This window comes from Herpailurus yagouaroundi, unplaced genomic scaffold (assembly GCF_014898765.1).
Source record: "Herpailurus yagouaroundi ecotype Mexico unplaced genomic scaffold, PumYag 140, whole genome shotgun sequence".
Taxonomy (NCBI): domain Eukaryota; kingdom Metazoa; phylum Chordata; class Mammalia; order Carnivora; family Felidae; genus Herpailurus; species Herpailurus yagouaroundi.
In genome coordinates this window covers 84320503-84333767 of record NW_024412395.1, presented here as the reverse complement: position 1 = coordinate 84333767, position 13265 = coordinate 84320503, and the positions used below count along the sequence as shown (strand labels likewise).

General features: G+C 48.8%; 1 protein-coding gene across 4 annotated transcripts in view; it reads right to left on the bottom strand.

Moving 5' to 3' along the window:
• The window catches only part of NRP2 (neuropilin 2), a 116589-nt gene that overhangs the window by 65677 nt on the left and 37647 nt on the right, over nt 1-13265 (bottom strand). For all 4 annotated transcript variants that reach the window (XM_040475974.1, XM_040475976.1, XM_040475977.1 and 1 more), the window contains exons 4-7: nt 9220-9450; nt 7657-7812; nt 5756-5925; nt 3709-3864 (exon numbers count right to left, since the gene is read on the bottom strand). In XM_040475974.1, coding sequence (XP_040331908.1) covers nt 3709-3864; nt 5756-5925; nt 7657-7812; nt 9220-9450 — 713 coding nt within the window. The remainder of the gene's footprint in view (nt 1-3708; nt 3865-5755; nt 5926-7656; nt 7813-9219; nt 9451-13265) is intronic.

The following is a 13265-nucleotide window of genomic DNA, read 5'->3' as shown; positions in this document are numbered from 1 at the left end:
AAAATGCTTGGACCTCATCCCTGTCCTCCCCCTCCCATCCTCAGTCTGGCCATCAAGATATGTTTAGCACCCCCACAGACTCTCTCTTTGAGCCCAGATTTCTTCCAAGTACATCAGAACAGCCAGCAGCATTGTGACTAAGAGCAAGGTAACCGGGGCTATGTCAACAAGGAGACGCCCACGCTTACCAAATAGGGGAGGAAGGAAGGCAAGGGCTTTTGCTTAGACATATAAGGGCACTGGCCTCTGTCTCTCTGTCCTGACACTAGAAGTCTCGGTCTCATTCCCTCCAGTGCACACTCCCAGAATCAGCAAGTCAGAGATAAGTGGGGTGCTGGCCAAGGCCTCATGCCCCCAGCTACTCCCATCTCTCTCTATGCCCCTCTCTTGGTTTGCGTGCACATGATTGTGCCTATAATTATAGGCACGTACACGAACCTTCTAATACCGTATTTACAACACTATGTCAATGTTTGGGGTGTTATTAATATAGCTGGCGAAACCAAAAGCAGTCGTTTTCTACTTGTGGTTTCTGAAGAAACAGATCTGAAGCAATTTGTATAATCTAAGGGAGCACATGGGCTGGATATGGGCTCCATCAGGCGGACAAGCTCTCTGCCTTGTGGTTACGCCATAAATATGCATGAGGAGGGCCCACCCTATAGGAAAATCATAGGTTCCATATATTTATGGCATGTGTAATTGGATAAGGATTTGGGGATGTGCTGTACATGTGGCCTGCGTAAGTCGGCTGTGTTTTGCCAGGAGGATGCTCGCAATACCCCCCACGATAGCGGAATGCCTCCCCCATAGGCAACCTCGTCACGACCTACTGGGTGGGAAGAGACAAAGAGGAGGCTGCTTGGAGGCCGAGGGAGGTTGGAAAGAGCTCCCTGGTCCCCACTTCCTGGACAAGAGTCGTTCGGCCGTAGGCCCAGGCCCTGCCTCAGCCCGGTCTGGGTCCAAACTGTAAACGGTGTGTAGCAAGGAGATAGCATAGCCATCCCCCACCACCGCCAGCACTCCTTCATCTTGTTTTTCTCCGATTTCCCCGATTCCCTGGTCTTTGGCACACCGTGTTGGTGCTGACGGGGACCCAGGAATGGAAATCAAGTTCCCACGTCTCTGCCCCCAACGGCACCATCCCCTCCTCACACCCCGCGCGCGGGCTTGTGTCTGCAAACCCTCCCTCCGCACCGTGGAGCAGAACAGCCTCTGCCTTCCCCTCTGCTATGCTTCGCTCACAGGTCCTGAATTGTGCTTTCAAGCCCACCACCCAGTACTGTCCGGCCTGGCATGGCGCCCACCATCCATCCAGTGGCTGCAAAGAGGAACCCAGTGGTAGCGACCGACCCAGACGAAGCCTCTCCCCCTCTTGTCCCCGACACCCCTCCTCACCCCCCTCCCCTTCATGGCATCGAATCAAACTGCAGCAGACTTGACAAATCTATTTGGCACGGTTCACTCGACTATTTCAACCCGAACAGCCCAGAGAGCCGCGCCGACGCCCCACGAACGGTGCGGAATCTGCACGTTAAATACAGACATCTGGGAGACGGGTCTGCTAATGGGGGAGCAGCAGAGATCACCCCTGGAGGGGAGGACGGGCAGGTCTCCCTCGTCACCCACCACACCCTCGGTGGGGCAAGGGAGCGTGGGGAGGGGGTGACGCCTTATTGGCAGGCTTTCCATTCTCCAGCCTCCTTCTAGGTTAGCCAGAGAATGAATTATCTAATGGGGAAGGGAAGGGGCTTTTCCTCTGCCCCAGCACTTTTTATGTGGGCAGGACGGATTCACTAAGAAACCAAACAACAACAACAAAACGAAAATGAAATTACCCCTTGGCTCCTGGGCAAAGAAATTTAGCCAAGAGTGAGAAGAGAAAGTGAGAGAGAGAAAGAATAATGCATCCAATATGAAAAAGTTGAGACTGATTCCAAAGGAGCCCAGAAAGCTAAATTCAATTCTCAGGAATAGCTTCCCTGCAGAATGAATACCAGGGATAAAGCCAGGGAGGACAGCATTCTGTCAAAATGTGCAGTGCTAAGGTATTTCCGAAAGCAGATTTCCTACAAATAGTGTTTTAAATAGCATCCCAGTCCATCTGCGTGCTTTTAAAATCAGCTTATGCTACAGTATCCCTCTGGCCAGCGCTGCTTAGTCATTGTGCCTGGACAGGGAGGCTGTCAGGTGAAACTCCTCCTTCTCCCTCAGGACCCACTCCGACTCAGCGCTGGCCCTCGCCTGCCTGGCTCAGCTTCTAGGTTCCACCAGTTTCTTATTGAGCAGGGTGGGTGGGGAGAGAAGGCATGAAAAAGAGTAGGTTGGGGAGAGGACTCAGCCCATGCACCTAGCATCCAGTGCCAGCTCTGGCTTGCCATTTCCAAGTGATATTTGCAACTGAAATAAACAAAGTCAATGAGAAACCAGACCTGGTTGAACATGTTAAGGTGAGGAGGTCCTTCAATTAACTACCTCACTTTCCCTATTCGTCAAATGAGGAAAGTGTGTGTGTGTGACACCTGGTAATATCTAGAAGCCGTGATTTTCAGATGAATGGTGCCACGTTACTATGGCAATTTTAATAATAATAAAAAAAATCCACTGCCTTAAAAACTCACATTTCCAGAGCGAATCAGTGCCGACATTACAGTGGAGCATTTTCTCGGTTCAAGGTTTCCAGTCTCCCCAGCGAGGGCAAGCAGCCTCGGGGCAGTGGTAGGAGACAAGGAGGCTGTGTTTGCAAACGATCTTTGGCCTCTCTAGGTGTGGTGCCATGTGTCCCATTTTGATCATTCACAGCGTGACAGACAGGGGAACCGTAGCGCTAAAGAGGAGGGTCTCTTTGCCTGTCCCCACTTCATTCAGGGAAGGATAGGCACTCTCCTCCTAGAGCCGGGAGCCAGCGCATGACCGTGTTCTCCCCCCCCCCCCCCCGCCCAGGTGAGACCACCAGCCACTTCCAATAAGCCCCCTATACGCTGCGTGCACCTTATGAGCAGTGTATCGCCAGTGCCGGCCCGGGCCCGCTCACCGGCAGAATGCCACGTGTCTAAGTAAGCCGAGAGCCAGCATTCATCCTTGTGCGCAACAAAAACCCCACGTCACCCACACGGCCACACCTCTGGGGGCCACAGACACTGAAGACACCAGCTGCGAGAATTCAATGCCTTGCCGCCAAGCGTGATTGCCAGTTCAGATCCCATCCCTGACAAACTGAATTTCTCCTCATTATTTATTGTCCTCTTTCTTCTTCGGGACATTGTGAGTCCCTCTCAGGATTTGTGCCCTTTCATTTCCAGACCTCGGTAACTCCTGAACTACAGTTTCATGTGGCTTTGTGATTGTTAACCCAGCATGTGGAAGGGACTCAGGCCATAAATGCTCAATGAATCCTGTGTAGGGAGGCGCGGACTGGGAACGCATTTTCTCCTTCATTTGCAGTCAGAGAGCACTCCGCAAGCTTGCTCACTCTCTCTCTGCTGTGCGACATGCAACAGCAGCCCGGCTGTCGGAGAAACCGCGTTTTCCAATCGCTTTCGCATAGAAAGGATATTTTCAGGGCCACCGCCTCCCACGCCTCCATCAATTATTTGAACCTCACGGAACAAGGCCTCCTCCCCTCTGTGGGGTCAGCTGGAAGCTCCTCTTGTCCCAAGCCTCCTGCACCACCCCAGCGTGCCTTTGAGGTGGGGATCTGGGTTTTACCTTGTGGTTTTTGCCATGCCGGTACACCATCCAGTCTTCACCGTTCGTGCTGACTTCCAGCTTGTACGATTTGACGTAGTAGCCATTCTGGGTTTCCCTGGAAATCGCTCCTTGCGTGGCAATGGCTGTAAGCATGGTTAGAAAGTGCAAATCCACCTGAGGGAGAGCAGAGGAGGAGTGAGGGGGCCGCAGCTCCTGACAGGAGGGCAGCATCTTGCTTTTGCTTTAAAGGACACGAATGGAATACCCGGCTTACAAGTCGTGTCTGTGATTCCCTCAGAATCAGTGCGATCAGTTATCAGTTTGCAATTCCAAGCTGGACGGTTAATCTCGACTTATTGGACACTGGATTGGACACCTTTGAAACTGTAACTTGATTATTTTTCTGCTTTTCTCTTCTTTGCAAATCTGAATGGATGGTAGTCAGTTTATCTTAAAGGGATCCTTGAACATCTAGAACTGTGACCCCTTCTTACTGGACTACAGCCCGCCTTAAGTAGTAAAAGCAGATGCTATTCTAAAGGAACAATGGCTAAATCCACGCCGCTCCGCCCACTCCAACCCAGTCCAGTCCAGTCCAATTCACTTATGACACCCTTGTTGCAGCATCTCAGCTCAGGGCTGCTTTGCCTCCCGTGCCCTCAGTCCCTCAATCCATTGTGTATTTAGTCACTCAGGTCACTAAAGGGTCAAAGGGCATGCAGAGTCTGCCCAAGCAATTAGGCTTATGCACCAAGTCCTGACCTTTCGCTTGATGAGGAAGATGGCCAACATTTGGAGGCACCTTTCTCCCCACAACGCCAAACCCATTTGGAAATTGCTTTGGAAAAAACCCAAAGGAATGCCATTCCTTTGCTGGCCACGGCGTTTCTTAATGGCAACCTCTGTGTGATCAAAATTTAGCCAGCACTCGCTGGTAAAATTTGAGTCAGGAAGCATTTATTGGCTACTTACTATGTGCTCAGCATAGTAAGCAATTCAAAAGAAGTATGCGGGGCTGCATATGTGTATGACAGACAGATGGATAGCAATAAGAGAAAGTTTATGATTGAGGCCCAAAAATAAGGAGTGAAATCAATGGGACATTGATTATAAAGGAGAGCGTTCTGGAAGCTTTGCAGGATCAGAAGGGTTTTTGGAGAGGCAGAGGAGACACAGTTACAAAATGGCCGGAGGACTGTGCTGTTCGAACCTCTGTGGACTCCCTGGAAGTTTCTAAGTAGCCCTTCTCCCTTTCCTGCTGCCTGTTCCACAACATCCTTCTCAGAGCGGAGGTCACTGTGTCACATCAGAACTAGGACAGGATTGTCAATGGGTCACAAGGCCGTCTGGTGTGTGTGTCATAAAAGCAGTCATTGCTCTAGCATGGACCCAGAAGCTGCTCTTCCCTGGGGGATGGGAGCTGGACCAGTCTGTAGTTTCAGGGTGATTATTCAACACAAACTGCAAGTCTTATTCAGAAGGAAGGCAAACAATAGTCTGAAAAGATGCCGCAGAGCATCTGGGCAACTAGAGTTTCATTCCCGGTAGTGACATTTTCCCATGTGTTCTATCTTCTCTGATAGCTATGTGCAAAACCTTCCTGGCAGGGCTCCCTCCAAGTAGCAAAGATCATGAGAGGCTGCCATGCTCAGCTAGCGACTCAAGTCTGCCCTTAGGAAGACGCCCTCCCCCTACCAAGTCTCTGATGCCTCCCTCTGCCAAGAATGAGGAAGATCTGGAACTGTTTATAGAATGTTCCATGGATATCTCTACTGAGAGGCAAATAGCACCCAGGCCAAACAACTTCTCCGAGGCCTGGTAAGTGTCACAAGGGCAGCGGCAGTGTCCATCTTACTTGTCATTTTATCCCAGTAGTTAGCACAACACCTGGCTAAGTCTATTCGTGCCTGGCACTTGTGTTTTTGGACGGATGGATGAACGGGGTTCTCGAGTAGGCTGTGTTTATTTTCTTTGTGTCCTCTGTTCGCTCCAGGCAAGGAGCCACCTCCCTTGTCCACCAACACACGTGCCCTCTGCACACCCTCTAGTACATCTGAGTGAGTACCTGGAGATATTCCTTGCTGGAATCCAAGTTGGGTGTCCAGCCATTGTCGTCACCATGGAGGCGGCTTTGCTGGGGTGTCCACCTTCCATCAGAGTAGGTAGATGAGGCACTGATCTGTTCATTGGCAATCCGGCCGGATTCCATTCCCAGAGGGACATTGCACTGGAAGTCTGGGGAGTGGAGATGGCCAAAGGCAGAGTTATGTCTTTCAACCTCGAACCCCTGGGACTCTGAAAATGTTGCTCCCTCTTAGGGGCAAGTCCTTGCAGGAACTCGCTCGTCTTAAAGACCTCATTATACGCTTGCATTTTAAAAAACAACCCTGCCAAGTCACAGACTTTGACAACCCCTCTGGGTCTGAAAGAAACTAAATTGGACCTAAAAGAAGTCAGGCTGTGGGTAAATAAGAATCATCATACAAATTAAAAATACAATCTAAAGCACAAGAACTGTTGGTGCCGCAGGCTACGGATGCTCACAGACACCAGATGCACCGATATTGAAATACAGGTAAACGTGTGATAGACCCGTGGCAATCTGGGTGGGCTGATACATCGTGGGAAGCTTGCTTTATTAATAAACACCCAGGAGGCACTTTTGCTTCTTTCTTTCACTCAACTGTCTCGAGTTCTGGCACAGAAGACAGACATCACAAAGCAGTAAATGCCTGTCTTTGGGACACCTCTCCATGAGCACAGGTGTGTCACTCCATTCCCCTGAGCCACTTGCTTGGGCAAATGGACCCAGAAGTCACTGAGTCTGGCCATGCACCATTAGCTCAATTGCTGTCCTTCCCACGGATACCACAGGCACTGGTCAATATTTGTGTGTGCACATGTCTGATAAAGACCAGCAATTTTTTCAGCTATCAAATCCACTCTCTAGCTCTGTGACTGAACTGGCCAATTGCAGACCCTGGTGCAATTTGCAATACTGTTTTCCTGTCACTCAATCTTCATGGGCTTTTTGAAGAAGCGCAAAAGCAAAACCCAGAACAAAACTCGTCACCTTTCCAGCAGGCTAGGCTGCCATGTGCGTAGGTAGGCACGCAATAAGCTGTCTACAACCGTGGCACGATTTCCCCACCTCCAAGCAGCCTTCAAGTACGTCTTTAGTACTTAAAGTTATCCTTTGGGTTTCTCAGTGGAAATGGCAGCACATGTGAGGCACACATCCTAGAGGAGCTGATGTGAAGATTCAGGAGGTGGGAGTAAACGTTGATGGAGGCCGGAGACTCACGGCCTGGATGGGAAGTTCCAGGGCAGCTGGAGCCAGAGGTACACTTTATGCTTTGCACGGCACCTGGCACATAGCAGAAGCTTGGGAACTGTGTATACTGGAAGCGTGCAGTGAAAGTGCAAGCGTGTACCAGTCTAGTGAGAGAAGCTCTACCCAGGGCCAGAGATGTTTTATATATATATATATATATATATATATATATATATATATATATATATATGTTTATTTATATGAGAGAGGTGTAAAAATTACTCAGTTTTCTGACAATGGCCACTGAGGCTTAGAGAGGGAGAAAAATAGCCTCGGACTCAAAAAATGTTAGCACAGGGTAGATGACTCTATAGAGATGTTCTCACTAACCTCCCTTCCGTTCACAGATGGGAAAACTGAGGCTTGCGATGGTTCTGAGACTTACTCTGGGAACAACTAATTCTTGGTACACATACATACGTTGTAAAGAAAGGAGTACCCAGTCGACATCTGTTCTATTTTCATTAATCTCTGCCTAGCAAGAAGATATAGCCCCCATTCCCTGAACTCAGATGCTACTATAAATTCTGGAGAACTGCCCTCTCCTCTCCCAGAGGCCAGTCTGTCTTCATTACATGTCCTCACAGCCCTGATGGAAGGACAGGACAGAGGTTCCCAACTGCCCAACTCACTGTCTGGTGGCTCTTGATGGACCAGGTAGTAGCGTGCAGAGAAGCCATCCTTGGCCACCGCCATGTCTGTGTGAAAGGTCAGAGAGAGGATCCCGGTCGACGAACGGAGTTCAGAGGGTGTTTTGGTGCCACAGTACTTGCCAATCAGGGGGCCGACTGGACATGCAAGACAAAGACAAGTCAGTAGACATGGGAAGGTCAAACTCCATTTTCGATACATTTGCACTTGCCACAATCACCAGTCACTCCATGGAGCATCCTTTGGGTATGCCTTGGCATAAAAGAATGACCAAAAATAGGTCTTAAGAACAACATGTAGTATTTTTCCTGGACATTAAAAAGTACAGTTCACCCTTGAACAACACGGGTTTAAAGTGTGTGGATCCACTTATACGTGGATTTTTTTTTGGAGAAATACAGTACACTCCTGTAAATGTATTTTCTTTTCCTTATGATTTTCTTAATGACATTTTCTTTTTCTCTAGTTTCCTTTATTGTAAGAAGACTGGGTACACTACACATAATATATAAAATATGTATTAATTGACTGTTTATGTTATTGGTAAGGCTTCCGGTCAACAGTAGGCGATTAGCAGTTAAGTTTTTGGGGACTCAGAGTAATGTGTGGATTTTTCAACTGCATAGGCAGTCCAAGTATTGTTCAAAGGTCAACCGTACTTTCCCTGACCTGGCTTCATTCTGTTCTCTCCCTCTGTTCAGGGATGGGCCAGAAAGCTGTCATTATAATGCCTGTTCTACAGAAGAATAAGTTGAGGTTCAGAGAGGTCACATGACTTTCCTATGTTCATATGGCTAGGAAATAACAGAGCTGTGACTCAAACCTGAGTTTTCTGACTAAGTCCTAGGCTTTTCTCAGGAAATGAAACTGCTTAGCCATCAAGTCTCCCTTATAGTGCAAAACACTAATCCTGACTACAAAAAGGAACAATTGGTTTCTTCACCAATACAGATTCTGCTCAAGACCTATGTTGGTCTCCCCCTGAGAAGCACCAGTTCCTCTGGGCCTTGGGTGATGCACCTTTTTGATATTTGTGATTGTATTAATAATAGTAAAATCATAGTAATAATAATGGTGATGAAAACAGTTTATTTATACACATAAGACACAGAGTTTAAGTGACCTACCCAGGGTTGCAGAACTGCTCAGAGCAGAACCAGGATTCAAACCTAGTCAGTCTGGCTCTGGCATCCTATTGGGGCATAGTGGTCACTGAGTCACTTTCTCTGGAAATCCTGACAACTTGGGGCAGAAAAGAACACTACCGATAGGTCTTCTCATCCTCATCCGAGTATCTACTCACTCTCCTCCTATCCTTCTCCAGAAAAATACCTCCATGAAAGGAAACTGCCTTCCTGCAATTTCTCTGAAATCATCCTTGGTGAGGAATACGAAGAGAAAGTCATCATGGGTCATACACAAACCCTAAGGAGCTTTGAAGTCTTTGTTCTCTCTCTCTCTCTCTCTCTTTTATCGTTACTAAAGCAATTCACAGGCAAAGGCGAAGCTCCTGAGAAGGGTCTCGTGACAGCGACATCACTTACCATGAGGAATGCCGTCCCAGATGTCCAGCCAATCGTATTTGCAGTCTCCTTCGCCCACCTGCAAAGGGTCATGCTCCAGGTCAAAGGTCAGAAACTGCAGGATGATCTCCATCTTGGGTTTGGCCAGGATGGTAAAGGTACAGTCCAAGTTGTGTGGGTACTTCTCGGGAAATCCAGGGGATTCAATGGTCCCGTTGGGGCTTGTGAAGTTTTTTGAACAGTCTTCGGAGCCTGTATGTAAAAGAGAACTGTAGCATTAAGAAAGGAGAAGAACATGCCTTTCTCTCTTGCCTCTGTCACATGGGTTATTTACATGTTGGAGCCCCAATCCCCCTACTCGTGACGTTTTTGTTTTCACTGGAGTGGCCCTTGAAGCAACATACTCTTCACAGCCACGTCTCAAGCCTTTAAGCCAGACTTTCTTTAGGAGAGAAATTAGGGGAGGAGAGCTGGCGTGCTCTACATAATACAGTAAGATCAGCAATTGAGGAGTTGGGGAGTGGAGGGGGGTTAGAAAGAAGTGTGTGTGTGTGTGAGATACAGGGAGGGAGAGAGAGAGAGAGAGAGAAAGAGAGAAAAAGAGAGAGATTCTCTTGAAAAGAGGAACAGAGCCTTCTTTCTCAATCACTCAGCTGCTCGCTCCAGAAATGTAAGTTATTTCAATCCTTAAGGAAGGCTTGCTGATTGCCAGCAGGGAAAACAATGTTACCCCTTATTTATTGCTGACCTCAACACTAGCCCCTATTGTCCCAGAGCCAACCCAGTGCCCCCTTCTCCCTCCAAGATCCAAGGTGCCTCAGGGGAGGGGCAAAGGGGAGCTCGGGTCTCATTCATGTCATGACTATATTAAAACGAGCTGCTCTGTAGTGGCCAGACAATTAACAATCGACGTTTGTAGCTGGTGGATCACAGCAGGGCGTTGGGGATGTTAAAGGCCGCTCCGGCAGCAAGTTTGGAAAAATGTGGCAGTGTATTGACATTTGGAAGGCTTCTGGTTCCTTTGTGGTAGGGATGGCCTTGTTTTTTCTCCGAAGCTCTTGTGTCTGCTTTCCTGGGACTCACGGAGGCGTTCTTATTAAATGCCGCACACATTCGCATCCCGGTGCAGGCTTGGACGGCAGCAGGAGCTCTAAGAGGATTACAGCCACCAGATCTGCTAATGCCTCTAGGTGGAGTCGCATTAAAAGGGCCCTCGTGTGCTTTCACCCAGCCACCATTGGCCAGCGTGGGCTTCCGACCAGCCCCGGGACGCTGGGCCCACGGAGCAGCACGGGGCCAGAAGCCATGCCAGTCAATGCAGTGGATGTAAAGGCTGGACAATCGCCATTGATTTCACTACGCTCCGATTTTAAAATTAAAAAAAGCTAGCAGGATTTATGAGGAGGATAATAAGCACTCTAAGCATGAAGAAAAAATACAGAAATACTCGATAAACCAGGTGTTTACTGGCAGGAAGTGTCCTCTGGGGATCCCGCTGAAATATAACTGTGTGATGTCAATACACTGATCTTAGCCCGCAGCGATGTCTTTATCCGAGGCTCCTGCAGCAGGGCCCTCCGTGAGGCTCTTTATTGATGACGGCTTTCTGGAAAGCGCGCGTGTCTGACTTGGAAAAGGTGCCATGCAGATAAGTGGGAGAAAGGGGATTGCAACTTCCTTTAGCATCAGACCGGAAATTCCAACATCCCTACCTGCCCATCCATCACCTCTGCCTTCAGCCCAGCGCTGTGCCCTGGCGGCGTGGGGATGGGGGATGGGCGAGAGCTAACCTTTTCAGCATTCCCAAGGCTCCCTAAAGTGCCGCATCTCTGAGGCTCTGCACTCTGTCAGTCAGTCACGGGCGGCCCAGTGGGCAGCTGGGTCCAGAGGGCTGAGCTGGGACGGCCTTTCCCCAGTTTGTTTACCACTGAGCCCCCAGCTTTGTTTACTGCCAAGCCCCACGCTCCGGAGGGCCTGCTCAATGGTTTGGGATGAGGCAGTTTGGCAAAGCGAAGCCAGCTGGCCGGTCTTTGGGGGGCTGAGGGGAATCTTGAAAAGGTTAGTGTTTATTGCCATTGTGCAGCCTTCTCCATGTGGGTCACTTAGCCGGAGGAAATTAACTCTCTAGCCACAACTGGCTTCCAGAGCCGGAAAAGGCATCCTGACATTCCCTCCTCAAGTTTGCTGTCTTGTCATTCCTTCTCAGGGCAAGGGGAATCCCCCCCCCCCCCCCCCCCGTGCCCCCCCCCCCCCCCCACAGGAGCGGAGAATTTTTGGTGGAATCTTTCTTTGGTTCCTCCCATCCATGGGGGAAAATTCGCCCACAAGGGACACCTAGTGAGTCGAAGACAGGCCCGGAGAATGCGACATTTTAAAGCACCCACAGCTTCCAGGGTTCTGAGGTCCTGCGCTTCACTGGTCAGAATTTTTCAATATGATATATATTCTTTTAACGCTTATTCATTTTTGAGAGACAGAGACAGAGCACGAGTGGGGAAGGGGCAGAGAGAGAGGGAGACACAGAATCTGAAGCAGGCTCCAGGCTCTGAGCTGTTAGCACAGAGCCTGACGTGGAGCTCGAACTCTTGAACTGTGAGATCATGACCTGAGCCAAAGTCGGACACTTAACCGACTGAGCCACCCAGGTGCCCCCAATATAATATTCTTATGGCAAAACAACCAACCAACCAAACAAACAAACAAAAACACCAAAAAGAATATGTATCTATCTCTGACACATGGCTATCCATGGGTATATTCTCTGGCTTATTTTAAATGAGGAAGAAAGACAGTTTTATCCTTTTTACGCAGAACAGTCCAACTTGCCCGTTACAACGGTGCATTCGGTCTGTAATCGTGCCACCTCATAGTTTGGACTGTGGTCAAAGTGCCAGAAAGCAGGCAGCTGGATGTTAAATGTGGGGGAGAGATCTCACAAGAGGGTGACGATCTTGGGACGAAAGGGGCGTCTTGCAGACATCTACCTAATCCAAGATCCTTCTCTGCAATGTGTTAAAAGCATCAGAGGTTAAAAAAAAAAAAAATAGCTCAGTCAACAAATACGCAGGTTCACTCAATGCTAAGATTGTCCACACAAGCTGGGGGATTTTGGCTGCAGTGAATGGTTTCATACCAAAGGACTCTGGTGTGAGAAGTGCCCACTCCATCTTTTTCCACTATAAATTTTACAATAACTCTGCAAGCAAAGGAAGAATCCACACGCATAAAGCTATTTAAAACATGGTGGTGGATTTATCCAAACTGAGCTGGGCCTGCCCTCAAAAGGTGAATTCAGTTCAGGGAGCGGGAGCAGGGGGGCACTCCAAGTTTTCTCTGTCTGTGGATGACCCCAGAGATTTCAGATTCTGCGATGTCTTTGGGCACCAGGAAGGAAAACTTGATCTTGAACTTTGGTCAAGGGAGTCTCAGAAAACGAATGAACAACAACAAAAACACCCCACGTTTTCCAGTGATTCAGTTTCCAATGTTACTTTTTAAGTTATTTTAAAATTCCTTTCTCTGTTCTGCTCATGATTTGGCAATTCGAGATCCTTTAAGTCTGCGAGCTGTTTCGGTTTGCACTTTTGTATGTGAGCAGTCTGGTAATATATAGACGTGTTTAGAAACCACTTCATTCAGGGGAGACGTGGACCTTGCACTCCAGCCACATGTCCCCCTTTTGCACCTGAATTGCGGGTTTGTGTCTGTCAGTAGAATTCGGCAGCTGAGCTTCCACAGTCCTCGGTACCATTATTTTGGGTATCTGTGTTTACAGTCCCCGCCGCTCCCCCCGCCCCCCCCCCCCAGCCCCGTCTTTCTCTATGAATCTGACTAGCAAACATAGCTGTTTGTTTGGATTTCTTCGGCATGTTCACGCATTTCTTTCATGTTTTGCGGATGACGTAAATTTTGTGTATTTTCTTCCAGGACTCCCACAGTGGAAATGTGGGTGCCGGGAGGGCATGGCATCTGGAAGAATGTTCATCTTCCTAGGCTTCTCAGCTTTGAATTTTGTAGCCCGCGCATGTATGTGTTTTACACAGTGTTGCCCTTCATGCTGAGGGCTG